Consider the following 27,561-nt stretch of genomic DNA (forward strand, 5'->3'; position numbering starts at 1 on the left):
CCTTGAGGTTGCTGGTGACAACAAATGAGATGGACTCAAAAATGAAGGTGGGGCAAATCTCCTCATGCAAGTGATAACAGTTGTCGCAACCCTAGTCACTGGTGGGAAGAACATGTGGAGCCAACATAAAGAACACTTTCCATGGCCTGTCTTTGCATCAGATGTTATTTTTTCTAGACAGGCATGTGCAAGTTTGTTTTAGTTCAGCACAGCGTCTCTTCACTTCCTCTTTGTAACACTTCTGGGAAAAAGGCACTGAGTTCCCTGCAATGGGCTGACCATCCTAGCTGGGTGGTGCTGTGTGTGTCAAGTGGTGGTGGAGGGGGGGAGTGAATGTATTCAGGGACAGAACTGCTTGTTAACAGTAAAGAAGAAGTCTAGTCAGCTCACTCAGTTTACAGTCATTAAACCCTTCCTCATACAAGAGAGGGGTGCAGTTGGAGTTATCAGATAGAGAGAGGGAAAAGTGAAGAACATATTAAATTCAATTCAGTTCAATTTGCTTTTGTTAGTTGCATCTCCACCTAACAGCTCTGCATGCTATATTATTATTACAAATATAGTCCACCTTAATAAAAGGACAAGTGTCTCTGGGTGTGTCTGTGTATTTGTGTGTCCGTCCGGATGCTAGGATTGAGAAGCAGAGTTAAAAATAGGCAAAACACGTAGAAGAAGGCTCAAGAAATCAAAAACGAATAATAAAAATGGCAAACAAGTGTCTGGTAATAAGAAAATTGATCTTATTGACTTATTCTGTCATCTGACATTATAAGCCAGCAATAGCAGCATGGTTGCAACCTTCTTGCACCCACTTGGGCCTTGTGAATGAGCTTTATAGCTATAATGCTAATGACTGATAACTTTGCATGGCTGGCAATACATAAGTTAAAATAATGATAAATCAGGAAAGCCAAAGCTCCAACATGACTAGGCTAGAGTTGTTAAAGCAGGACACTGCGGTGGCAACCACTGCGGCATTTTCCCTGTAAGACACTATGACTATAAGTGAGGTCAGTTCGATCAGCGACACCTAGAGAAAGTGCAGAAAAGAAGTGGCTCTGTCCGAAGAGGAAAAGGCTGTCGTGAGAGAAAGGGATAGGGTGCAAAGTACTTTACCAAACAAATGAAGTTCTATCTATCTATCTATCTATCTATCTATCTATCTATCTATCTATCTATCTATCTATCTATCTATCTATCTATCTATCTATCAAATGGATCAAATATAACACATGAGGTCTGTGTTGAGTACTTAGATTTCAACCAACTTTAGATGGATAACACAGTTAGTATAAGGTAACATATATATAAAACATCTATCCATCCATTTTCCAACCCGCTGAATCTGAACACAGGGTCATGGGGGTCTGCTGGAGCCAATCCCAACTAACACAGGGCACAAGGCAGGAACTAATCCCAGGCAGGGTGCCAACCCACCGCAGGACACACACAAACACACCCACACACCAAGCACACACTAGGGCCAATTTAGAATCGCAACATAATTGCTGAAATATAAACAGATAAATCAATCTTCTGCAATACACTGTTTAAAAATATACAGTATATGCAAATACATTTTGGACGAAAAGGAATTTAAAGGAGATAAAGGAAAATGTGCAGTAGGGTGTAAATGTTCAACAGTGTTGTTAAGCCTATCGTATACTAAGGCAGTGAAGACTGAGATCCATTCTGTATGTTAATGTTATCCAGTGCAGAATTTTGCAGGTACTGTGGTAATCCCAAAATAATACTGGGCAGAATTACGAGGAGACTGGCCATTTGTGCCTATCTGGAAGAGTGCCCTAAATTTCTAAGTGTATTTCCTGCAAAGTCCCTCTTCTGACTGCAGTCTAAGATGCTACAAATCAAACTGGAGAATTCACAAAACAGGGCCTACAAGCCAAAAAGGTGATTCAAGAGCTGAGTTTTCTAATACTTTAGATTACAATTGTTAGCAAGGAGCAGCAGCCAATTCACGCCAACCCAATGATTAAAGCTGCTGAAAATAAATGCTGACAACAACAAGACTCCCAAAATGAATCAGTGTTGTAGTGATTCAGAGCCTGTCCTGGTGGTGTCAGGTACAAGGCAGGTCAGCGCACTCACATACACCCACACTTACTCAAACTAGACAAATCTGAAGTTGCCAGTTGACCTAATCTACTTGTCTTTGGGATGTAGGAGGGAAATCAAGTAAATCAGAAAACATACATGGTGACACAAAGAAAATGAACAAATTCCACAGACAAAGGAAGTAGGCTAGGGGATAAACCCAAACTTCTAGAGCTGAACAATCAATTCAATTTTATGTTACACAGCTTCTCTCAAAGCAAAGAAAAACCAAACACAAATAACATCTATCTAGTTTTTGTCTGTCTTGAATCAACCATTAATCCAACTCTGAGTTCATGATCTGGTTCTTTGATTTCTCCAGTCCCCTTAACAGTATCCAGCCTCTCCACTTATTTAAAGCATGGTGGTTCCCACACAGTGTCCTTGATAATGAGGAGAACTTGTAATACTCCAGGTCTGTGTGCTCGTAAGGGTGGTCATTGACACAGGTGCACCCCAGAGAACTATCTTGTTTGCCTCGCTCATCTCCCCCTGCATAACCAATTATAAATACAATTCCAATTGATGTCATCTTCTTCAGTTAAGTCCTCCATGGTAGGCTGCATTGATAATGCAATTAAGAATTTCACTATAGACTGTACACATTTACAGTACTACTACTACTACTACTACTAATGGAGATGAAGACCACTAGAGAATGGTGATGGAGGACTTTGTCCTGTGGTGCACAGAGAACCGATTCCAACTGAACATTACTACGACAAAGTTGTTGGTAATGGTCTGCCAGGGTGTGGGATAACCCTTGTGAACAGTCACACTAAAGAGGATGAAAATGGAAATTAGCCAGTCCTACAAGTACCTGGGGATTCACCCCAACAGTCGACTGGACTGGCTGGACAAAGTAGGCTCTTCTTTTTCAAGGCAGTCATAGCTTTCAATATCTGTAACAAACTGATAGGGATGTTCCATCAGTCTGCCATTCTACCAGGGCACTGTTCTATACTGTGACGGATGGGGAAGTAACACCAGCTCAAGGAATGGCAGAGCTCTAAAATAATAATAACGAAGGACTGACAGTAAACTCACCAACATAGAGGCAAATATGGATGATGGCAAAAGAAGAGACCATCAAGGGCAATCATGCCTATCCATTTTATATTATGTTGACCTAGACCACCTTAAATCAACAGCTTATTCCACCACAGCGTGTTAAGAGATGCTACTGGGGTGCTTTTTACCTATAGTCATCAGACTGTATAATGCCTCCTCCAGTTTTGAATGTTTTCACCAAAGTTAGCTATAACAGACACATGGGCACAGAGACAGGCTTTCATTGGGGAAACTACACATCATTCAGCTAACGCACTGATGCATATGTACTGCACATTATATAAATACTGCACAGGTTATGTGTGTAATACTGGGTGTTCACTTTGAGGTCACCATTTCCCACATCCGTGTGCATTTATGCTCTATGTTGCTTCTAATGCAATTGGTTTACTTTTTGGATCAGTGGAGTTCATTCTATCTATCTATCTATCTATCTATCTATCTATCTATCTATCTATCTATCTATCTATCTATCTATCTATCTATCTGATGGTCCAGATCTAATTATGGAACTTTTAATGCAATACAGGAAAACAATACAAGACAAAAGAATTGTTTGAAATATCTTGTAATAAACGAAAATGGACTTACATTGAATTAATTCACTGATTTTCCATGTAATGTCCCACTTGTCCTCCATTCAGTTGGATACAGGTTCGGAGTAATAAACTTAATAAGTTATAGCATAATGAAAATTGCATAATTAGATCTGGACCACCCTGTATTTATATATCTGTTATATAATGCATTTTACTATTTATCTATCTGTCATTATATAGTGGCTATCAATATCTATCTATCTATCTATCTATCTATCTATCTATCTATCTATCTATCTATCTATCTATCATGCTATGAAATGCTATTCCCTCCACTCTGGTGTCAGGCAACTCACAACTTCTTCTGTATTCCCCCAGGCATGGCGCAAACGCTGGTTCGTGCTGCGTCAGGGTAGAATGAGTGGAAATCCAGATGTCCTGGAATATTTTCGAAGCAAGACGTCAAAGAAGCCCATCAGGGTGATTAATCTGAATGAATGCCAAGTGCAGATGCACCAAGAGGCCAGTGTCATCAGAAGAGAATTCCAAGACCACCATATCTTTGTGGTAAAGACAGCCGCCCGCACATTCTATCTGGTAGCCAAGACTGAGGCCGAGATGAACACCTGGGTTCACCACATCAGCCAAATATGTCACTTTGGACCTCTGGATAGTGAAACAGGTAGGATAGTCAGATATGTGCTATTAAAGAGAGTGTTGTAATATATTTCTGTCATTTCTTGGGGTACAGATAAACCTAAAAACAGGCAAGTACAGCATCATAGCTGTTTGTCAGTATGCACAGAATGTCAGACAAGCTCACCTACTGCGGTTGGCATACCTGTCTCTCTGTCGACATGAAACAACTTGGCTGTGGACTGATTTTATTGAAATATGGCACACTTATTCTTCCAGGAATTTTTTCAAGAAAGTTTTTTTTTTAGATATCTCAACTCAACTCTATAGATATTTGGAATTTCAAAATCTGTCATTGAAAACTACTGGCGAACGTGTAAACTTGTCTTTCTTATAAACATTATTTGCAACTTCAGTTTTGGAGTAGTTTACTATTTCAAATTTACCTTGACAGATATAACTTCAGTTTATTAACTTTGTATATTTTCCTCCATTACTCTGACAGTCACAGCAAAATGGAAGCATAATAAAAGTTAGTCAAATGGCACTCGTGGCATGCGCACTGGCTGCATCTCTAGCATACAAGCTCACATCTCCTGTTGTTTGACATAAGTTAACCAAAAAAGTAAAAAAAATAAAAAAAATCAAACTAAAACTTATCTAGGAATGAATGTAAGAGGAAAGGAATTATTTAAGAGCCACTCAGTAAGCATATAGTAAACATACTGTACATGTACTCATAGTTTACTGTACATTACGATAAAAACAACCTCACACCTGCATTATATGCAGACTATAGTGATTTAATATTCCTCTGGCTCTATAATTTATTGGCCAAGCTCCATCTTGCCATGCCCTCCATCTTGGTGTGAAGCAGCCAATAACTTCACTTTGAGAACTCAACACTGATTTTTCTTCTCCATCAGTTATTTCTATAAAAAATATGTTTAGGAAATTTAAAAGATAATTAGTCACAGAACCTCCACAACCAACAACTAAAAACAGGACATTTTTACATTACTTGAATTGGACACTTCTGTCTTTGAAAGCTGTTGAGTCACCATAAACCTGTTTGGGTTCCTTTTAATTTATATACATTTTTAAGTTTTGTTAAACGTTTATTTAATGTAATCTACTAATGCTTATAAGTTATTTTTATTATCACTGTTATTTCTGAATATAACTCATTGTTAAAAGTATTTTTTGTATATTAACTGATAACTGACTCTTTGATGAAGTAGCTAAAACATTTTAAAATGCTTAGTTAATCGGTTACCTAAGTGCTGAATGTTACACCCTGCACACATTCTCTAACTTGTTTGTTTTTGGTAAATGGCTTGTTTAAAAAGAGCAAGTTTAGTTTAAGGTGCTGTGGTGGGCTGGTGCCCTGCCCGTGGTTTGTTTCCTGCATTGCGCCCTGTGTTGGCTGGGATTGGCTCAGCAGACCCCATGACCCTGTAGTTAGGATATATCGGGATGGGTAATGGATGGATGGATGGATAGTTTAAGGTGCAGACAAAATTCAACAAATAGAGATTTGATGAGCAGTGTCCACACATTCAGAATATTGGCAAAGCTTTTCACAATTGATCACTTCTGCATTGCCCCTTCTTTGCATTTAGCTATGAAACAGCATGGCGCTGTGGTAGACACTGTTGCTGCTGCTCAGCTCCAGGAGACTGGGTTCTAACCCTGGGTTGGTCATTTGCAGCATGGGACTTGCCCATTCTGTCAGTTTCCTCCCATCCGCTTCCCAAGAGTATTCAGTTTAGATTAAGTGGTGCCTGGAAACTGTAGCCATGAATGATGAACTGATGTCTTATCCAAGTATAGCTCCTGCAATGCAACTTATACTACTAGCTCCCTCTTTAAATCCATGCCACCTTCAAGAAAAAAATGCATCATTATGCATTAGTTTGTATAAATTGACAAAATTATTTATAATCTCAAAACCTCCCCAAAGATTTATACCTAGTGCTATTCCATAGACGTACTGATTTTTTTATGTCTTGTCTAAAATCTACTTCTCAAGGGCTGCTGTAAATAGTCACGAAATTCTGGTGCATGCTGGGAAATGAGCAAGGAGATCTGATTAAAATTCGACAAATCCTGCTTTGAGCTTGGCTTCCCATTAGCATGGCAGAGAGTGCTTTTGTGTTGTGCATTTTTATCACTGTGTCAAAACAGCAACCCTCTAACAGCTCTCAGAAGATGAGAAGAGCGATAATTTATTTGTGCGGCTTTTATAATTTGGCAGTTTTAATAAAGCTCCTGTTTTGTTTTTCAGTGGTCATTAATTCCCAGAAGAGGCTGTTAGCTATGAGGTGCTGGTTTTATTTTTCGCTGAGCTCTGTTAGTGGAGCATCCAGCACAGTAGACTCCCAATCATACAGCAGGATTCATGAGCTGCTCTTGAAAACCAGCCCTGATAGATTTGGGGGCTCAACCTTGACCCCAGTTATGCAGCTGATTTGGGGTGCTGAATTGTAAGTGAAAAGAAAGATAAAAGACAAATTAAAGCTGGGTTCCAGAAAAAGCTCAAAAAAACACAAAATGAACAAAATAAAACCCTTGAGCCTGGTTAATCCAATTGAGGGTCCCATGGGGAACAGTCTGTTCCAGCCACTTTGGGTGCAAGGTAGGAGCCAACACTGGACAGGAAAAATAATTTATTTGTAGCAGTAGTTTTTGATAGTTTATATTTTATGGGAATTGTCAAAGCAAACAGGATGAAAAGTGCATTTTAATTCTAAGTAGTCATAATTAATGTTTTATATTGTAAGGGCTGCATGAAGGAAGCCTAAATAATAAAGTACATTTATGAGTTGTAGTGAAAGAAAGGCTTAATATTTTATATTGTAAGATGAGTAAGAAAGCAACCTGAATAAAATACATTTTTATTAGGATTAAATGTTTTATATTTAAAAGTGTAAGAGATGATGAAAGTAGGCCAAATAATATAGTAGTCAGATTTGTATTTGTAGTGGTATTAAGTAAACAACATGAAAGCAACCAAAATAAAATTGAATTTTTTATTCTAGTTAGTCTTCTGTTTTATATTTTATGACTTAAGAGGAGAATGAAATTATCCAGAGTGATCAAGTGTTTTCATTAGCAGTACTATTAATATTTCATATTATTTATTCTATCAGAGAAACATGAAAACAGCCCCCCAAAAATGTGGTGGAATTATTAGTAGTCATGTTTATTATTTTATGATTTCAGGAGTGTGAAAACAACCTGAAAAACATATATTTTACTATAAGTAGCCTTATACATTATATTTCATACTGTGAGAAGAGTATGGAATTAACCTGAATAATCTTTTTTTTATTTTAACAGAACCATGGAAGCAACCCAGATAAAAAGTTTATATCAGTAGTTAGATATTTCATATTTCATAATGTAATAGTGTGAAGTGTAACCCAAATAGTAAATATATATTTATTTTTCCTTGTAGCTGCAGTATTTAGAATTTTATACTGTAAGAGAAATATGTAAACAAACTAAATAAAAATAACATCAAACCTGCTTAAACCAAATGTAAACTGCTCAAAAAAATTAAAGGAACACTTTGAAAACACATCAGATCTCAATGGGAAAAACTCCTGCTGGATATCTACACTGATATGGACCGGGTAATGCCAGATCGTTTAATGGAAATTAAAATTATCAACCTACAGAGGGTTGATTTTAAACATATCCTGAAAATCAAAGTGAAAAAATGTTGCAGCAGGCTAGTCCATTTTTCTGAAATTTCATTGCAGCAACTCAAAATCGTACTCAATAGTTTGTATGCAGTGGCAGTTTTTGATATGGGCGACATGGGCCATTGCCCAGGGCGGCATCATGGTGGGAACAGCATCTTGGGTATTGGCAAAAAAATGTTTTGTTTTGGTTTTTTGCGTGCGCCCATGCTGCCCTGACATCATGCCAACGCATTTTTGGGATTGCATGGGCACCGATTAGTTTTCTATTGCCCATTTGCAGGGAGTAAGAGCGCCCTCCATTTGTGAGGTGCGCCTGCTGCTTGCAGCACAGGGAGTAGAGGGGCAGTGGGGGGTTCGCTGGCTGGCTGGGGTGGCATCTAATAACCAGCTCGCAAAATAAAACAAAATAAAAACAAACACAAAAGCACCAGACATTATGATATAGACTTATAATTTGCACCGATATGTTTTCTAAATTCAATCACACCCATATATGCGGGAAGTGAGCGCGAGGGCCCTCGGTGCGCCTGCTTGCTGCTGCCATGCTGAGGTCTCACACACAACCTGTCGAAAGGGAAGGGGGCGGGGTGCTTCCAAATAAAGCACATTTCATTCATAATATTGACAATCCAAGCCCATTATGTCACAATTAATTTTTCCTGGGTTGTGCAAAATCGCAGAAATCATTAGATGGGCACTCCTTGCGTGAGCAGCATAGAGCAGAGTACAGCAAATAGGAAGAATAAATCCTCCTGTGTAAAGCTGACGCCAGCTCAATATGTGTGCTCTCTCTATTCTTTATCACAGGTTAGTAAATTCGCCATAATTGGAGTGCAAATTACAAGCTTTAAAACGGTAAAATATCGTCAATGAGATTTCGGACATGTTGATAAAATGATTTGAGTTAGTAAGAGTTATTTTGTCTGGATATATATGTTTGTGTACTAACTTACTAATTCAAATGACCCGCGTAGTGGAGAGTGGTAAGCGGGAAAGTTAACCTGAAATAATAAACTGACTGCAGCTCTGGTGAACTGATGACTGGAGATGGTACTAAAGTGAAAATTCTTTACACTATAACGAAATATTTTGGTGCTCTATAAATTTAAAATTTGATTCTCTCTGTTAGACATTACATTTCCAATAGTTTGTTTTATTGCACTGTATTTTTTCATTGTTAATTAAAACGTTGGGGGGCGCAGGGGAGGGGCCAGGGGGGCGCCAGAGGGGGTGTTCGCCTAGGGCACCAAACAGGCTAGGACCACCCATGTTTGTATGGCCCCCGCGTGCTTGTATGCATGGCTGACAACGTATGGGCATGCTCCTAATGAGATGACAGATGGTGTCCTGGGGGATCTCCTCCCAGATCTGGATCACTGCATCACTGAGCTCCTGGACAGTCTGAGGTGCAACCTGGCAGCATCAGATGGACATAATGTCCCAGTGGTGTTCTATTGGATTTAGATCAGGCGAGCGTGGGGGCCAGTCAATGGTATCAATTCCTTCATCCTCCAGGAACTGCCTGCATACTCTCGCCGGGCATTGTCATGCAACACAAGGAACCCAGGACCCACTGCACCAGAATAGGATCTGACAATGGGTCCAAGGATTTCATCCCGATGCCTAATGGCAGACAAGGTGCCATTGTTTAGCCTGTAAGAGGTCTGTGCTTCCCTCTATGGATATGCCACCGCAGACCATTAATGACACACCATCAAACTGGTCATGCTGAACGATTTTACAGGCAGCATAACTTTCTCCACCACTTCTCCAGACCCTTTCACGTCTGTCACATCTGCTCAGGGTGAACCTGCTCTCATCTGTGAAAAGCACAGGGTGCCAATGGTGGACCTGCCAATTCTGGTATTCTATGGCAAATACTAATCGAGCTCCAATGTGCCAGGCAGTGAGTCCAGGGCCCACTAGAGGACGTCAGTCCGTCAGGCCACCCTCATTAAGTCTTTTTCTGATTGTTTGGTCAGAGACATTCACACAAGTGGCCTGCTGGAGGTCATTTTGTAGGGCTCTGGTAGTGCTCATCCTGTTCCTCCTTGCCCAAAGGAGCAGATACCAGTCCTGTTAATGGATTAAGGATCTTCTACAGCCCTGCCCAGCTCTCCTACAGTAACTGCCTGTCTCCTAAAATCTCCTCCATGCACTTGAGACTGTGCTGGGAGACACAGTAAACCTCCTGGCAATGGTACTTATTGATGTGCCATCCCAGAGAATTTGGACTACCTGTACCACCTCTGTATGGTCCAGGTATCACCTCATGCTACCAGTAGTGACTTTACCGTAGCCAAATGCAAAACTAGTGAAAAAAAACAGTCAGAAAAGATGAGGAGGGAAAAATGTCAGCAGCCTCCACCTGTTAAACCATTCATTCCTGTTTTGGGGGTCATCTCATTGTTGCCCCTCTAGTGCACCTGCTGTTAATTTCATTAACACCAAAGCAGCTGAAACTGATTAACAACCCCCTCTGCTATTTAACTGACCAGATTAATATCCCAGAAGTCTCTTTGACTTGATGCTATACTCTGATTAAAAAGTGTTCCTTTACTTTTTTTGAGCAGTATATTTTCTATTATTAGTCATAAATGAAAAGAACTAGAATGATCAAACATATTTGTTGCTAGCAGTATTTTTTTTTTACATTATGACACTGTAAATGCAGCACAACGGTTATTGCTGCTGCCTCCTGTGTTCAAACCCCCTGTCTGAATGTGTGAAGATTGTATGTTCTTTTTGTGACTGTGTGGGATATTTTCTGGGTATTCCATATTGACCTTTGAGGGTGCGCGAGTGGGCCCTGTCTAATGGCGTGTGTGATGGATGGCTGCTGCCCTGTTTAGTGCTGGTTCTTGCATTGTGTTGTGTTACCAGAAAGGAGTAAAATTCAATTCAATGATGAAGTATTTTAGTTTTAGCAGTGTTTAATATATCTTGTACTGTAAGTGATGCATAAGAGCAACTTCAAGAAATGTATTTAAATTATAATATCTGTATAAATTACATTTTGTTCTGTAAGATGAGCATAAAAGTAATCAGGATAATCAAGTATTTTAATTACTAGTAATAGCTTTATTTAACAGTTTTGAGACCATAAAAGAAACTCAAAGACAATCTATTTATTAGAGTCACTTAATATATAATATATAATATTTAAACTTGTCTTCTGATTGCTATATAAATTAGATCTCTGGCAGGGAATATCCTTTTAAATCCCACCCAGACATTTTGTCTATAATTAGGGACACCTGTAGATGTCATTCGGGGCTGTTTTTGACAACAAATAGTTTACCTAGCATGATGCGAGTTGCCTGTCCCCTATAACGTGCCATGTTGGTTTCATTGGAGCAACTAATCTCAGGCCAATGCTTGCAGGAATAGGATTTACTGCAGACAGATGGCTCTGCTTAACCACTTGGAAATTTTCTAGATTTTCATTCACTAGACTTGGCTTATTTTTTTGTCTGTGGGAATATGTCACAGTGAATATGTGAGCATGTGAATAACAAATTGTAAGCAAAACTAATGGAGATCCTTTCGAATTTTAAAAACCTTCATGACCAGCAGCATTTGAGCACTCTGCCCCATATGAGAGAACACCATCACGTATACACATACAGGAACATGGCACACCCATCGCCATTCAAAAGAAAATAAGATGCAAAGCAGTACCAGTTTAGCTATGTTTTCTCTTCATTTTCATTCAGTTCTCCTAAAGCCTGTCAGTTATGATCCTAGTAGTTTAGCCAAATGTAGCCTAAATGGTCTTACTTAAAGTTGACTTCTGTTTAAGCCAATTACGTCCAGTGTAACATTTGAATACAAGAAGACTGGGTCATTTAATTGTAGTTTGGACAAATCCATCCATTTATTGTACTCACAGATCTGTTACAGGGTTTCAGAGAATCAACTGCTAGCCTATTACAGTGTATGCTCATACACACACTGACATCTCTATTATATTACTGTAAAACATCCTGGGACGAGACAAGACTTTTTAGCCTGGGAGGAGACGTGACTTTCTCAGAGAGATACTTTCAAGTCCCATGGGACGAGACTTTGTGCCAAGAGATTTAACCATGCCCAGGGCCAGAAATAAAAGACAAAAGAGTAGATGACAAAGTAGAACATCGCAAAGAATTCAAAAACGTTGACATGATACACATGCAGAGCAGGTTAGAGACAATGAAAGTACTAAAATTTGAAAATCTCAAAAAAATGATAGTAAAGATCGCATTACCAAAAAATAACGGGACAGTGAAAAGAGATCGAATATATTGTTCGGATTTAAACTTTAAGCCGGAGACCTGTAGATCGTCTAATTTGTGTTGCCATCAGGGAAAAATAGTGTTTCTTCCCAATGAAGAGGTGTATCCGCGAAAATTAAAAGATTTGTTGTTTGGTGAAAGTAAAATACACATACGCGAGTAGCAGAGACATGAAGTGGCTGGTGCGTAGCACCAGTTTACTGGTAGCACTAGTTTACTTAATGTGGATCAAATTAGATTCACACAGAATAACTCACACAGACCGAGAATATATGTGTAGACTTCCCAAAGTGACCAGGTCGAAAATCTAGCCTGGATCTTCGGAGCTGTACGGCAGAAGCACCCTGCCACTCCCATTTTCATAACCAGTTTACTGTAATTCTGGTTGTTTCATCTAATTTCTCATTCACTGCTCTCTAATTCCATCCATACTCCCGTCCCTTTTTCATAGCTGCTCTGTGCAAAATGGAAAATGGAAGAATTTTCTTAACAGCAACTGAAGTGATCTGTCTACATTTTGTGTAGGATTGTTTTCATAGAGAAATGCCGCAGAATTCTTTACAAAGTTGTCAGTTTTCAGAGGAATGCAGAAGAATCCATCTTCCACCTAATTAAAATGTAATGCTTGCAGGTTTATTGTGTGGGTGAGTTTACACTACTGCTCTTTGATAGTGTAATGTTGTACAGCATTAAGCTGTGTTGTCTGTAGGCTCACCAAATCAGGCAGAGCCCATCAACATTTTAAATTAAGTCTTTGTGGGAAAAATAAGATTTGAACATGGGATAAAACTTTTAGTCCTGGGTAGAAGTTCAAGGAACACAAAGAGAACACACCAAATTAGGAACTCCTGTATAACTAGCATACGGTGATATACAGTAACAATAGTAAAGGAGCAAATATATTATCTCTGAGGCTAGGGAATCAGAAGGTTGCCGGTTCGAATCCCGTAAATGCCAAAAGGGACTCTGCTCTGTTGGACCCTTGAGCAAGGCCCTTAACCTGCAATTGCTGAGCGCTTTGAGTTGTGAGAAAAGTGCTATATAAATGCAAAAAAATATTATTATTATTTATGCATCCATATTCTGACCCTGTTAACCTACTCTAGCATAAGCATAGGATGACATCTGTCAGATAAAATGTTGGGTGGGGTGCTACTATCACATACACCTACACCTGATTTAAAATGCACAGTTCTTACTTAAAATTTGATTTGCCATTTTTTGCCCTTTCGCATTGCAGTTACAAGTTAAGTACAGCAGATGGCACACAACTGCACATCATGGTGTCATTTCGTTGTGGTGTACAGTGTAAGAATACAGAAAATATGCCTGTGATCATGAAAACAGTATGAAAAGCATATAAAGTGAATTAACTATAAAAAGATAATGGTGAAAATGATCTCCTAAATGGGTTCAAAACAGGAAGCTGTGTACATTCGTTCTTTCCTCATTAAATACTTTGTGATGTAGCCAGTGTGTGACCATTATAATAACTCTGCATTTCTCAGTTCACAGATGAAGATTCTCAGGTTTCTCAGTAGCCACTCTTGCATGTTCCTGATTTCAAAATAAATGGGATTTTCCCCTCTTTGGATTCATCTGCTTTATTCTTTTTTCTTGTCTTATGGGAAGTTCCCAACTGCAGACATTGCTAGTACAAATGGAAAAGTTTGACTGATGACCTTCACAGAATACGAATGCCCTGTCATAAATGCAAGTGGGATGGGTTTTATATATTCATGCGCCTGTCACAAGGCATTGCAGTCTCCGGTCATCATCCCTTGTGCAGACTCCTGTGCCTTTCTTGTACTGATGACTCAGTGAATGTCACCAAGACAAGGGTCAGCCATACACATTGCCCCTTTCAGATTCTACCGTTTTCTCCACAGGTTCATTTGAAATATTTTTTTGCAGGTGATTTTGTAACCTCCTTCAGACCCAGAGAAGATGACCCGGAATTTGATTTGACGAGCAGTTAGAGCCACACAACCATGTCCTGACATTTGGGCGAGCAGGTCATATCAGACAGGGAGCGAGTGTGCAGCAGCAGAGTTAGGCTGTCAGCAACTCCTCCTGCAATGCACGTGGCCAGAAAAAGTGGATGTGAAAGCTATCACATTTGAGGAAGATGTTACACGCTTTCCCTTTTTAGGGGTGCAAAGGGTCTAAAGAGGAAGGCTTGACAGAATTTGGCTGCTGTATAGTTGTGTGCTAGCAATCATCTCGATTCCATGATTTTACATGATGTAAGTAGCTTGTGTTTTATAAACTGCGATAGGATCATCTTCTCACTGCATTTGCTGAAGTCCAAGTAGCTGATGCTAATATTGTGTACTATTAATTTGTAAAAAGGTCTTACTGACTAAAAACATGCATTTAGCACCCTCCATTTACTGGTTAAACAGACTGCTGTTAAACTGGTCATCTACAAACACTGAGATCAAGCATGAAGATCAAACAGATAATGCCTGAGCACCTGCGGAAAATAAAACTTTATAGTGATCCTTGAGCGTACTGTAGCTAGAGTTCATGTTGTGATGGTCACAAATGTGGCAAAGCCATTCTTCAGGGCCAGAGAGATCCAAGACTGTAGTCTAAACTTCATAGTTAGGAAATGCCTGTGTTTGGGGTCAAGGAGACCTGGGGCCTCATGTATAACGCCGTGCGTAGAACTCGCACTATAACATGGCGTAAGCACAAAAGCTGAAATTTGCTTACGCACAGAAAAATCCAGATGCAGGAATTTGTGCGTACTCCAACTTCCACGTTCTTCTGCTACATAAATCCCGATCAGCGTGAAAAGTAACGCTCGTGCACGCACTTTATGTAACGCCCCAAATCCTCCCAGAATTACGCCTCCTTGAATATGCAAATCAATATAACTCGGCCTTAAGCTCAGCCTTCTGTGAAAAAACAATGGGAAAATGGGGAAAATATAAGAATTTCAGCGAATACCAAGTGGAGGCAAAGGAAAAACATACTATTTGTTCAAATAAACCGTGGTATAATCAACAAAAGGAAGTTGATCGAGTGACATAGCGTGTTGGAGAAACTTGAAAGCTCACATTCACAAAATCGCACAGTGCGGAAATAAAAAGAAGTCACATATCAAAGTCACCGTGAAAAGCCGAGTTGTAGCCCACTGTCTGAGTGTCATATGAAAGCTTATTAGGGTACAGAGAAAAAAAGTCACACAGTGGCAAAAAAGCGTGAAATGTCAACTTCAATCTCGACATTTCCACTTTAATCACGTAGTTTATTTTGTCATTAAAGTAGAACATCATAAACTTCACCTTAAAATCGTTTAATTAACCAGTTTCTCAAATCACATCGTAATTAAAGTAGCACGTTAAATGCTTTGTTTTGTATTTGATCTTCTATGTGCTCTATGTGTGTGAATCACTACTTGTTTCTTAAACCGGCTCTCTTCCTCCAACTGGACACAGAATCCATTACATTCGTGATATTACAGCTTTCTGAATAACTAAAATACTGAGATGTATATGTGATATTATTTTCATGATGACAGGAGTTAAAGCACATTATAAAACATGTGTTTCACTTCGATGAAATAATTTATTGCAGCAGTACTCAGGGGCGGCTCTAGGCTTGTGGTGGCACTGGGCAGAGGAAGAATCGGTGGCTCCTTCGCCCGCCAATGTCAGTAAGGTAGCTTATGCACGGTGGATGGCCACGTCCGTTGCAGACACTGCATAGCCGCCTCGTGCTCATGACACAAGCATTTAACTTTTGCCGAAATTTGTCGCTGCATTTTTAGCTGTGTTGTTATTTTCTCTTTCTGTTTTATATTCAATATATATTGGCGTAGCCATCACTGCAGTCAGTGCTTTTCTTTCCCCAAGTAACACAATCAGCTCTGTAATAGAAGTTAAGCCATCTGTAAGCTTAGCGCTTTTCGTTTCTTCAAAACGTTTAAGGAACATTGAAATATCTTCGTAGTACATGTTTAATTATTCTATCCTTTACGACACTCCCAGTGAAGAATATAGATTATTTAAATGAAGTTAAAGTTTTATCTGTATAATTTAATAAACATATTTTGCTGCATTTCACCTTAAAAATGATATCGTCATCATATGTAAATACGTGCTTTATAAAGTGGCTCAGGTTGTGCGATATTATAACTGTAGTGCAAGTTTACAGTGGGGTGATTGTACTTATAAGTACAAACAGTTCTACAAGGAGCAATTGATTGAGTGCATTTAAAGTTCTTGGGATTAAACTGTTTCTGAACCACGAGGTCTGTACAGGAAAGGCTTTAAAACGTTTTGCAGTGGCTGAGACAGCGTGTCCATGAAACTGTATACCGATAATTCTCTTTCTGATCAGCTGCTGCTGTGATTCACACTCAGATACAGTGATATAAATACTCTGAGTCGTGCAGTGAGAGTAATATGGAAAAAGATGATCCACTGTGGCAACTCCTAAACTGGAGGAGCTGAAAGAAGAAGAAGAAGAAGAAGAAGGAGAAGTGAGAGTAGCAACACTAAAGCAGTTATGGTATTTGGAATACTATGGCTGTTCCCTGGACCATTATATTGTTACAAGTTAATTACAATCAGATGCATTACACTAATAAACAATATGCGGTTAGTTTCAGTGTATTTATAAAGCCACGTCAGGAAAATAATGAGTAACCACACAGGAACAGTACCATTGCTTTGACGCTGGGTGCCGCCAGTATGCAAAACCGAGCGGAGAACTTGCGTACAACAAGGCATGAGGTACCATGGAAAAGTGCGTGGCTTTACGCCAAGTGTAGGTTTTATACATCGCGATTTGAACGTGGAAAAGTTCTTACGCAACATTTCTGTGCGTACGCACCGTTTATAGGTTGAGATGCACACAGGCCTATTCATGAACATGTCTTTGAGCTATGACTGCTGAAAGTCAGCTCTGCTTAACTGCTAGAGGAGGCCAGTCAGGGCACACTACTAGTGAAATACGGAAAATAAAAACGATAACATTTAAATGTTGAAAACAGTGTGGTAAAGCAGTGATTAATTCTTTACTGATTCAGCTTGAAGGATTTGAATTTCACTCTCTGTATAGATTTTGCACGTTCTCCTCATGTTTTTTGTGGCTTCTTCCTCTCTACACTCCATTTTTCCATCCACATCCTAAAGATTAACTGGTTAAGGTTAACTGGTTATTCTAAATTGGTCCACAGTGGGTAAGTGCATGAGAGGGCCCTGCAGTGGACTGACAACCCACAATAATGCTATGGCAGGCACCAGGCTTCCGCAACCATGAATTGGATTGTCTGCATTTGAGAATGTTATATGATTCCATGTTTTACTTGAAGCTGTTCAACCTGATGCTGTTCATGATGGTAGGACAAATTGGAACTATTATGACTTTATCTTTATTTGTGCTTTTGCAGATTCTGTGGAGAGCCTTTCTCCAACCATATCATCGCTGCAGCGCAGCCCATCAGGGTCCAGTCACACCTCCAGAATGACTGATGCCACCTCAAATTCTGTCCAGGACTTTCCCACTGACACAAGCAGTAGAGAAGGCAGCCACAGTGAGTCAGACTCCTCACTTCCCTCTGACTACCTCTTCTTGTCCCAATGTAAGACTGGGCCATCCAGTTTCAGTAACAGGTAAGTCATAGGGAAAACTTAACTGTAAATCAGTGTGACTACCTTTTTTTGTTCACACCTCAGCCACAGGACTGAGAGACAATATGTAGACGAGTCTTTAAAAAGAATTTATTTCATGGATTTAAGCCATTCAGTGTCAGTATTATGTGTCAGTGTTGCAGCATTATATCAAAGTCTGAGAAGCTGTCAGACTATTTCTCTTATTTTTCTCTCCTTTTAGATGTAACAGTTGGTCTCACTCGTCCCGCCTCCCAGATACGTTAGTTGATGACGTCTTTTCCTCCCCCGGTTGCTCCAGTCAGCCAACCACACCTTCTGTCCTCTCAGAGAGTTTTTCACTGCTTGAATCTGTCACTTCTCCAGCCATGGGGACCAAAAATCCCTGGCCAGAGGTCTTTATGTTTGATAAAAACTGCTCTGGACTGTTGCGGGAAAATTGCCAAGATGGAGAAACGCCTCCTCCTCGGCCACCCAAACCTGTCTATATGATGTCAAAGGATGGGGACATGGCAGACCCTGTACAACCCATCAGAGCATGCAGAAAATGGAGTATAGATGCTGCCTTGAGAGGTAAGATGGGAATAGCCCACAATTTCATTTGAGATCCCTCAGAAAAATGCCTAAGCATAAAGTATATGACACCACAGGCAGATTCCTGAATACTTTGAATATAATTAGCCAGTGAAGAACACTATATAATTACAGATAGATATATTAAATCTTATACAATTTCTACTGAGACAGATACAGTACCTAGTGAAAGGCAGTACATGTATATGTTAGGTCAGATAGATTGATAAGTAATATACAGTGCATCCGGAAAGTGTTCACAGCGCATCACTTTTTTCACATTTTGTTATGTTACAGCCTTATTCCAGAATGGATTAAATTCATTTTTTTCCTCAGAATTCTACACAATTCTAAAAACGTGAAAAAAGTTTACTTGAGATTTTTGCAAATTTATTAAAAATAAAAAAATTGAGAAAGCATATGTACATAAGTATTCACAGCCTTTGCCTCGAAGCTCAAAATTGAGCTCAGGTGCATCCTGTTTCCCCTGATCATCCTTGAGATGTTTCTGCAGCTTAATTGGAGTCCACCTGTGGTAAATTCAATTGATTGGACATGATTTGGAAAGGCACACACCTGTCTATAGAAGGTCCCACAGTTGACAGTCAATGTCAGAGCACAAACCAAGCATGAAGTAAAAGGAATTGTCTGTAGACCTCCGAGACAGGATTGTCTTGAGGCACAAATCTGGGGAAGGTTACAGAAAATTTTCTGCTGCTTTGAAGGTCCCAATGAGCACAGTGGCCTCCATCATCCGTAAGTAGAAGAAGTTTGAAACCACCAGGACTCTTCCTAGAGCTGGTCGGCTATCTAAACTGAGCGATCGGGGGACGAGGGCCTTAGTCAGGGAGGTGACCAAGAACCCGATGGTCACTCTGTCAGAGCTCCAGAGGTCCTATGTGGAGAAAGGAGAACTTTCCAGAAGGACAACCATCTCTGCAGCAATCCACCAATCAGGCCTGTATGGTAGAGTAGCCAGACAGAAGCCACTCCTTCCTCCTAAAGGTGTCTAAAAGGCACATGGCAGCCTGCCTGGAGTTTGCCAAAAGGCACCTGAAGGACTCTCAGACCATGAGAAACAAAATTCTCTGGTCTGATGAGACAAAGATTAAACTCTTTGGTGTGAATGCCAGGCGTCACGTTTGGAGGAAACCAGGCACCGCTCATCACCAGGCCAATACCATCCCTACAGTGAGGCATGGTGGTGGCAGCATCATGCTGTGGGGATGTTTTTCAGCGGCAGGAACTGGGAGACTATTCAGGATAAAGGGAAAGATGACTGCAGCAATGTACAGAGACATCCTGGAAGAAAATCTGCTCCAGAACGCTCTTGACCTCAGACTGGGGCGACGGTTCATCTTTCAGCAGGACAACGACACTAAGCGCACAGCCAAGATATCAAAGTAGTGGCTTCAGGACAACTCTGTGAATGTCCTTGAGTGGCCCAGCCAGAGCCCAGACTTGAATCCGATTGAACATCTCTGGAGAGATCTTAAAATGGCTGTGCACTGACGCTTCCCATCCAACCTGATGGAGCTTGAGAGGTGCTGCAAAGAGGAATGGGCGAAACTGGCCAAGGATAGGTGTGCCAAGCTTGTGGCATTATATTCAAAAAGACTTGAGGCTGTAATTGCTGCCAAAGGTGCATCGACAAAGCATTGAGCAAAGGCTGTGAATACTTATGTACTTATGTATTTCTCAGTTTTTTTATTTTTAAAAAATTTGCAAAAACCTCAAGTAAACTTTTTTCACGTTGTCATTATGGGGTGTTGTGTGTAGAATTCTGAGGAAAAAAATAAATTTAATCCATTTTGGAATAAGGCTGTAAAATAACAAAATGCGGAAAATGTGATGCGCTGTGAATACTTTCTGGATGCACTGTATGATAGCTAGATAGATAGATAGATATAGAAAAGCTCTATATAGAATTTATATGATTGTCATTTACAATATTTTATCCATAGATCATTAGTAAAACACATTGTATTTTATAGTATAGTTGCCTCTATTATATAAATGATGGATGCGCTTTGTAATAACATACATTATAAATATTGTCCTCAAGTAATAAATACTGTAAATAAATATTAGGTCTGTGCTGAGTACTTTCTTCTCAACTTGCAGAGGACATTGAGATGAACCACAGGAGGAATCCGGAGAAGAGATTCAGTCTAAGTCTGGTAAGTTGTTCAGTGAAACAAATGACCTCTTTTTGGGTCAGTCTTGACCTTTGTTTCTGACAGGACACCCTTTGATTTCAGCCACACAGAGTAACACCATTCAGCTGCGGACCTACAAGCTATTGTGACGATGCATATGTGCCAATGAAATCTCCCCTGGTAACATCTCACGACCTCTCTCCAGACGGCTACATTCCTATGAGTCCTTGTGTTGTCGCCATGCCACTGTCAAATGGAACTGCTGAGTTGACGCCCGTACCAAGTCCACTTCCAAAACTTCCACCAGATATGGAGCCTCCCCCTGTCAACCGAAGCTTGAAACCACGGAATAAGAGTAAGAGAAAAGATTGTGGGTAATAGCATGGTGGTGTATTTATACTTAGCAGTTGTTAACATTGCCATATTTTTTTTTCCTTTGCTCTACCAATTACAGCAAGACCTCCATCTCTTGATCTGAGAAGTCTGACTACAATCAGAGAGCACCCAGCTCGCCCCATTCTCACCAGGACCATGACAGAACCATGGTAATAATGATGGGGTGAGGGGGCACAAACTCTTATGTGAAGAATATTCACTTTGTGCATGTCTCTGAAATGTCAGGCATCTATTCTACAGTTCTATGTTAGATTTTTCTAGCAAGAATTTTGGAGAAGGACCAAGAGAAAAGCTAAACACTACAAGTAAATAAAAAGTCCTAATTCATTAAATGCAATTTAAATTACTCCATCTAAATAACAGGACAGCAATGGAGAAGGCAGAGGAAGGCAGCATTAGAGCAAAAAATTCAACCACAAATTGTGGGACAAGAGAATGACAGAGTGCTACTATCTCTCTAGAGAGTTAAGAAAAGGCAAATACAGTAAGTCCAAAAAATGAAAACACCTTAATCAAGGCTGCCATGTCATTTAAGAGCAGGTTATGTAAAAATAGTAATGTTAAAATAATACACAAACAAGAAAAACATGACACAAAACAAAAGTGAGATCCACTAAGCACTTTCATGTGATTTCTGTGCTACATGCAATATGTTTGCCATATACTGTATACAGTTGCACTTTAAACCTGTACATCTAACAAATGATCTTCATAGAATTGTAATGAATGTCACAATGTCAAACAGGAGTAGTTGTCATGTCACAGTTTCATAGCATATTGTAGCTGAAAGGCGACTGTAATGCTCCAGCATGGCTCAAACTGGTTCTCACATACACTGCAAAAAATGAAATCTAAGCAAGTGAAAAGTATTTATATCATGACAATAAATCTTGTTTTCCTTATTATAAGAATTATTGACTTATCAACAAATTTGTATTTACGATTATGTAGCTTACTTTAAGAAATCCTTTTCTTTAACCCATTGGCAGATTTTTTTTGTTAAATAAAAGCAGCACAATTTCCATTTCTTTTTTTTTTTGTCTAGTTTATGCATATGCATTTTTTTTGCAGTGTACAGGTTTTGGATGAATGCAAGATTTGTATGAGTGTTGGACATTTGTGATTCTCTCATCAGGAATGCTGTAGGGCTCACTTAAGACATGAACAGAAAATATAAAAATGTGTATAGAGAGTCTCAGTAAGGTTGTAGATTTGCAGAAAAGGGTTCATGTGGTGCTAGTGGGTCATTAATAGGGTGTTTGATGAACCGCTAGGACTTGCATTAAATGGTAAGTTCAGTGTTTGTCAAGATGAGGTTATTTTTCACAATCATGGTATATATTAATTTGCCTCATAAAATTACATTCTAAAGTGAAGCATTTTTCATAAAAGTAAAAAATAACTTGTCTGATCTTGTAGCGTATAATAGAACTAAAGGGTACACAGGTCCATTGGTGAATGAAAAACCAAAACTTGAATGGAAAATGGAAAACCAAATACTTTCCTTCAAGTTCATTTTTGAAGGAATGGATTTCATTACATCCTAATCAGTTTTTAGATTGCACAGATATTGTAAAACAGTGCATCCATATCACTTTAGAAAGGAAACTAAAAAAAGTAAACAAACTTTATGTGAGATAAAGAAACCTGGTTGGGCACCTCATCTCACTGATCAGGAGCACTGAGTGAAAGGCAAGAAACAGGTGCCTGCCCCTCACAGGAACATGCTAACCTGGAACTGCCATTTTAAATTGACTCTGTATGTGCAGCACAGTGGCGCAGTGGTAGTGCTGCTGCCTCGCAGTTAGGAGACCCGGGTTCGCTTCCCGGGTCCTCCCTGCGTGGAGTTTGCATGTTCTCCCCACGTCTGTGTGGGTTTCCTCCGGGTGCTCCAGTTTCCTCATGCAGGTTGGGTGCATTGGTGATCCTAAATTGTTCCTGCGGTGGGCTGGCACCCTGCCCAGGATTTGTTCCTGCCTTGCTGACTGGGGTTGGCTCCAGCAGACCTCCATGACCCTGTGTTAGGAAATAGTGGGTTGGACAATGACTGACTGACTCTGTACGTGTGTTAGGAAAAACACCACGCTCAGTCTGAAAGAACATGCAGACTCCACATGGACAATGACCAGGTTCAAAATTCAAAGCCATGACTCCAGATTCTTGAAGAAGGACCAATAATGATTGTTCTTCCCTGCTGCCCTATATAAGTGCTATTTATCTATGCTGTATTCAGTTTTGCTAGTAAAAGACATTGGCATTGTTACTCCTCTATGGCTTTACATTTCAGTCCATTTCACTTCCAGCTGCAGTGAAATGACTCACCTTAAATATGTTTGGAACTGCAGTTAGCTTCAATAATAAGCGATCAAGAGCACATTTTCTCTTCCACTTCAGCTGCAAGTAGTCACCCATGGTGATATGACCATTACGGACTCATTGATACACTTTCAGTGGGTCTTCCATTCAAGTGTTCACCTTCAGCCTAAACACTACAACCCATAACTATAAAAGGTGTCATAGCTACCATAAGGGGGTCAATGGAAACTGTAAACACTTTGTTTTTTAACTTTACATTTACACACTGAATAAACACATATTTCTGTGGTGGGCTGGCACCCTGTCCGGGGTGTTTGTTTCCTGCCTTGTGCCCTGTGTTGGCTGGGGTTGGCTCCAACAGACCCCCGTGACCTTGTGGATAGGATATAGCGGGTTGGATAATGGATGGATGGATGGATAAACACATTTTTGAACCATTTTCTCAAAAGACAAAATTGCTGCAAATAGCTTCACATTTGTGTTTGTTTTTGTGCTGATCAGCTTCTTTATTTATGTATAGTGGCTCTGAGCAGACAAGTGAACAAGTAATGTATTCTTATCTCTTTAAAAATATTTCTAAGAATCTGTTAGAAAATAATTTTTTCTAGTTTCCTTTCATTATCACAAGAATGCCTCATAAACATGTAAGGCATGCTTTCTTTAATTGAAATTGCTGCTTCAAAGAGAACATATTGGTAAGCTTTTTCTATCATCTATGGACCTCTGGTACACTTTAGCCTTATTGTAAGCTGCAAGAACACACAAAGTATCTTTAAAATATATAAAAACACTTCACTTTAGACACAATTTTATGTGGCAAAGTAATAGATACCATAATTGTGAAGAAAAAAATTTCAACTTGAAAAACACAGAACTTATCCTTTAACAGTTTAGGGACTACATCTTGTGGTGTGGTGGTGGGGGTGACTTTAGGGACATTCAAAACTCAACTTGATGTTATTTTGGAGAAATTAGATGGATAGGAGTTTTATAAGTTTTATGAGCTAAATGGCTTGGTCTCGTTAAACAATTTCTGATGTTCTAAAGACATATAATGCACTCTCACTGGGAACTCCCTTAGGTATTTTGCAATGTTCACTATCTCTCAAACAGAAGATGCACAGGGTGCTTACTGAACTTGACAAAGATCTAGAAAATGCATATTGGTCTCACATTGTGGCAAAATAAATATGTGCCTTAAAGATGTAGACCACATTTATAGGAAGCATAATGTGAATATTGTGGCAGGATGGCACAACTCCTCACAGCAGCCTCCCAGTGTTTGCATGGCTTTCTCTGGGTTATAGGTTTATAAGGTTAGATTAGGTTAAGGTTAGTTATAAGGTTTACAAGGTTATAAGTGTGAGTGTCCCTTGAGGTGGGTTGACATCCTGCATAGTGTCCCTGCACCAGATCCTGCCATGATAGGCTGTAACCACCATGGCACTGAATTGGATAAGTGAATGGATGGATGGATGGATGGATAATGAGCATGAAAGCTTAGACTGAGGTGTAGTTTTGCTGAGGAATTCTGATGTAGGAGTGTGGGATACTTTAAAGATGGAAAGAGCAAGTTTAAATAGAACTTGGGTCTCATAAGGTTCATAGAGGGACTAAGGATGTAGTTTTCTTATAATACCTACATAGAAGGTGCATGTGTAGATTATATAATATAGTCCATATATGATTCACACAATGGATGTAGTATGAATCCATGACTCATATAGGATTTTATGGATCGTGTGAAGAGTGTGGGACACAAGTATTTAACAAATAATGATAAATTTGTCTCGCATCAGTGCTTGGTGCTCAGGTAGGACTAACGTTGGGTATGAGAGGTGTTCCAGGATTTATAAAGATGGTGACATATGTACATAGGACAAAAACATTGAGATACTGTATAGACTACATACTGGACTCACCTAATAAGTAGTGGAGGAATGTGAGGTTCACTTAAAACTCTATAAAGTTAATATGTGGTATACAGGACAAATTAGTTTTGCTTATACAGAATGAATGTATGGATAAATAGGAGTGTAAGATTCATGTTATGTTGACATAATGAGTGCAGGACATTTTCAAAATGTGTTTGTGCATATTAGTTCACAGTGTACAGCTGTCTCAAGCAGAAATAATATGGGGTGCCTGTAATATTTGAATTGGAACAAAATATGCTTGTGTAGCTCACACAGAGTACATGAAGGACTCAGCCCCGCAGGTGCACAGGATGAAAGGCACACCTGGCGTAGACTTTTCTTATCCAAGTTCCCTTTAAGATCTGTTTGACAGATGAACCCGGGGACACCTATTACACACGTAATGTCTGTGCTTTCACTTTTCAGCAACCCAACAGGGAGATCATTTTGGGAAGAACATCACCATCACTTCAATGAGGGTCCAGGCAGCTCCAGCGGGGGAGGCGAAGAAGATGGCTATATTCGAATGGTAATAATCCTTGAACCCCAGAGTTGTCCCATTTGGTGCTATTAAAAGACTGAGTAATTTACAACTCAGGTCGCATCCCAGCAAGCACAGCAAAAATATCATAATAGGAGGTGGCTGGCCAATTTGCTTGCTGTATTACCACCAAAGTGTAACTTTGAACTTTATGTAAGAACTGCAGGCTCACATAAGTTTATTATTCTGATATTATAATTACTTACATGGTCCTTTTTAACTGTTATCTGTTGCCACTTGTTCTTAAATGTATCAAGTATATAACATAACTGTGTGTATTGATTATTTCATAATTTTGGCATTAATTGTTACAAACAAATTGCACCTTATAGAGCACCTTTTCCTTTTTTTAATTTAAATGTTTTATTACAGAACTGCAAATTCACATCACACATTAACAAACTGAATAGCTTGTTCAATTAGTGAATCCATTGATCAAGGAAAGCGTCTACACTAGGGGTGACTGGGGGATTTTGGGGTTTACAGACATCACTACAGGTCTCTGTATTATTCCAAGAGACAGCACCAGTGGTGGCATTCAATGAAGTTTTAATGATAGTTCAAAAATTGATTCATTCAATATTGATTTTCAGCTTTCTTGTCATCAAAGCCTAAAATTATATTTTCCTCATCATAAAATGGACTTGAATTATGCCCACCAAGAACAAAGAAAAAGTTACTAATGCAGTCTTTAATTGGTCTCCTTCTACTATATTCTGAACACTTACTTGTCAGGTACATAAATGTATTTAATGTTTCATTGTGGCTTATCTCTATCACACTTAGTAACAATATGCATTGGCTTTTTAAAAAAATGTAAGGTTTTGCTTTGATAAAAAATGTAGTGTCATCAGTTCATTTCAAAGTTATTGTCATGTGTACACAGTGCAATGAAATATCTCTCTGCACATTTGACAGGGTACCACTGTCCTTTTCTGGTGGCCTCAATATAACCCTGTACTATAACATCAAAAAATAACAGTGGTGAGCAAAATGCTAAAGTTTTCTTTCACAGTTTCACAAAACTGATGCCAAATTTCTTATTGCATGCAATTTTACAACCGTGAAACTCACTAAAAAAGAGTGCTTGTAGTTTTAAAAGTTTTCTGGGAGGCCGAAATTAAGGAACAGTTCTCCTTAAGGGCTTGGCAAAGGTACACCACTTTTGAACCCATATACCCTATATACTCATGTATAAGTCTGGCCTTGAAACCCATAAAATCAATCATAAAATCAAACCCTGACTTATACGCCCGTTCAAAAATGCGACACTTAATTTTTTTTTTTTTACATCTTCTTGCCTCCTCCAATCTCGCACCAGTTTCTCAGACACATCAGAATTTTGTTGCAGCAGCACAGTTACCGATTTCTTTCGCTACTTCAACGAAGTTTAATTTAAAATCACTTCATATTTTCTTCTGATCGAATGCTCCATCGTAGATAAGGGATGCTCTTACGATAAAGGTGTATGAGGGTGTGAGATACATTTAACACAAATCACTGCAATCGTCACTTCAGAATAGTTTGGGTGTTACCGTGTGGTCAGGTAGGCACAATACATAGAAATAAAAGGCAGTGTGCTCCGTGGTTACTCTCTCAGGTGGGCGTTAGCATTTCATAATCTCTTGGACCAATAGCGTGAGTTTTCCACATTCGACTTATACGACCGACATTATAAAATACCAGAA

At 39.4% G+C, this 27,561-nt stretch overlaps 1 protein-coding gene across 2 annotated transcripts in view; it reads left to right on the forward strand.

Moving 5' to 3' along the window:
* Positions 1-27,561, forward strand: part of gab3 (GRB2 associated binding protein 3) — an 80,952-nt gene that overhangs the window by 41,347 nt on the left and 12,044 nt on the right. For both annotated transcript variants that reach the window (XM_039766319.1, XM_039766320.1), the window contains exons 2-8: positions 4,104-4,407; positions 17,753-17,975; positions 18,196-18,545; positions 20,670-20,725; positions 20,807-21,059; positions 21,159-21,249; positions 25,759-25,861. In XM_039766319.1, the coding sequence (XP_039622253.1) occupies positions 4,104-4,407; positions 17,753-17,975; positions 18,196-18,545; positions 20,670-20,725; positions 20,807-21,059; positions 21,159-21,249; positions 25,759-25,861 (1,380 nt within the window). The remainder of the gene's footprint in view (positions 1-4,103; positions 4,408-17,752; positions 17,976-18,195; positions 18,546-20,669; positions 20,726-20,806; positions 21,060-21,158; positions 21,250-25,758; positions 25,862-27,561) is intronic.

Source organism: Polypterus senegalus, chromosome 10 (genome assembly GCF_016835505.1).
Source record: "Polypterus senegalus isolate Bchr_013 chromosome 10, ASM1683550v1, whole genome shotgun sequence".
Lineage (NCBI taxonomy): Eukaryota > Metazoa > Chordata > Cladistia > Polypteriformes > Polypteridae > Polypterus > Polypterus senegalus.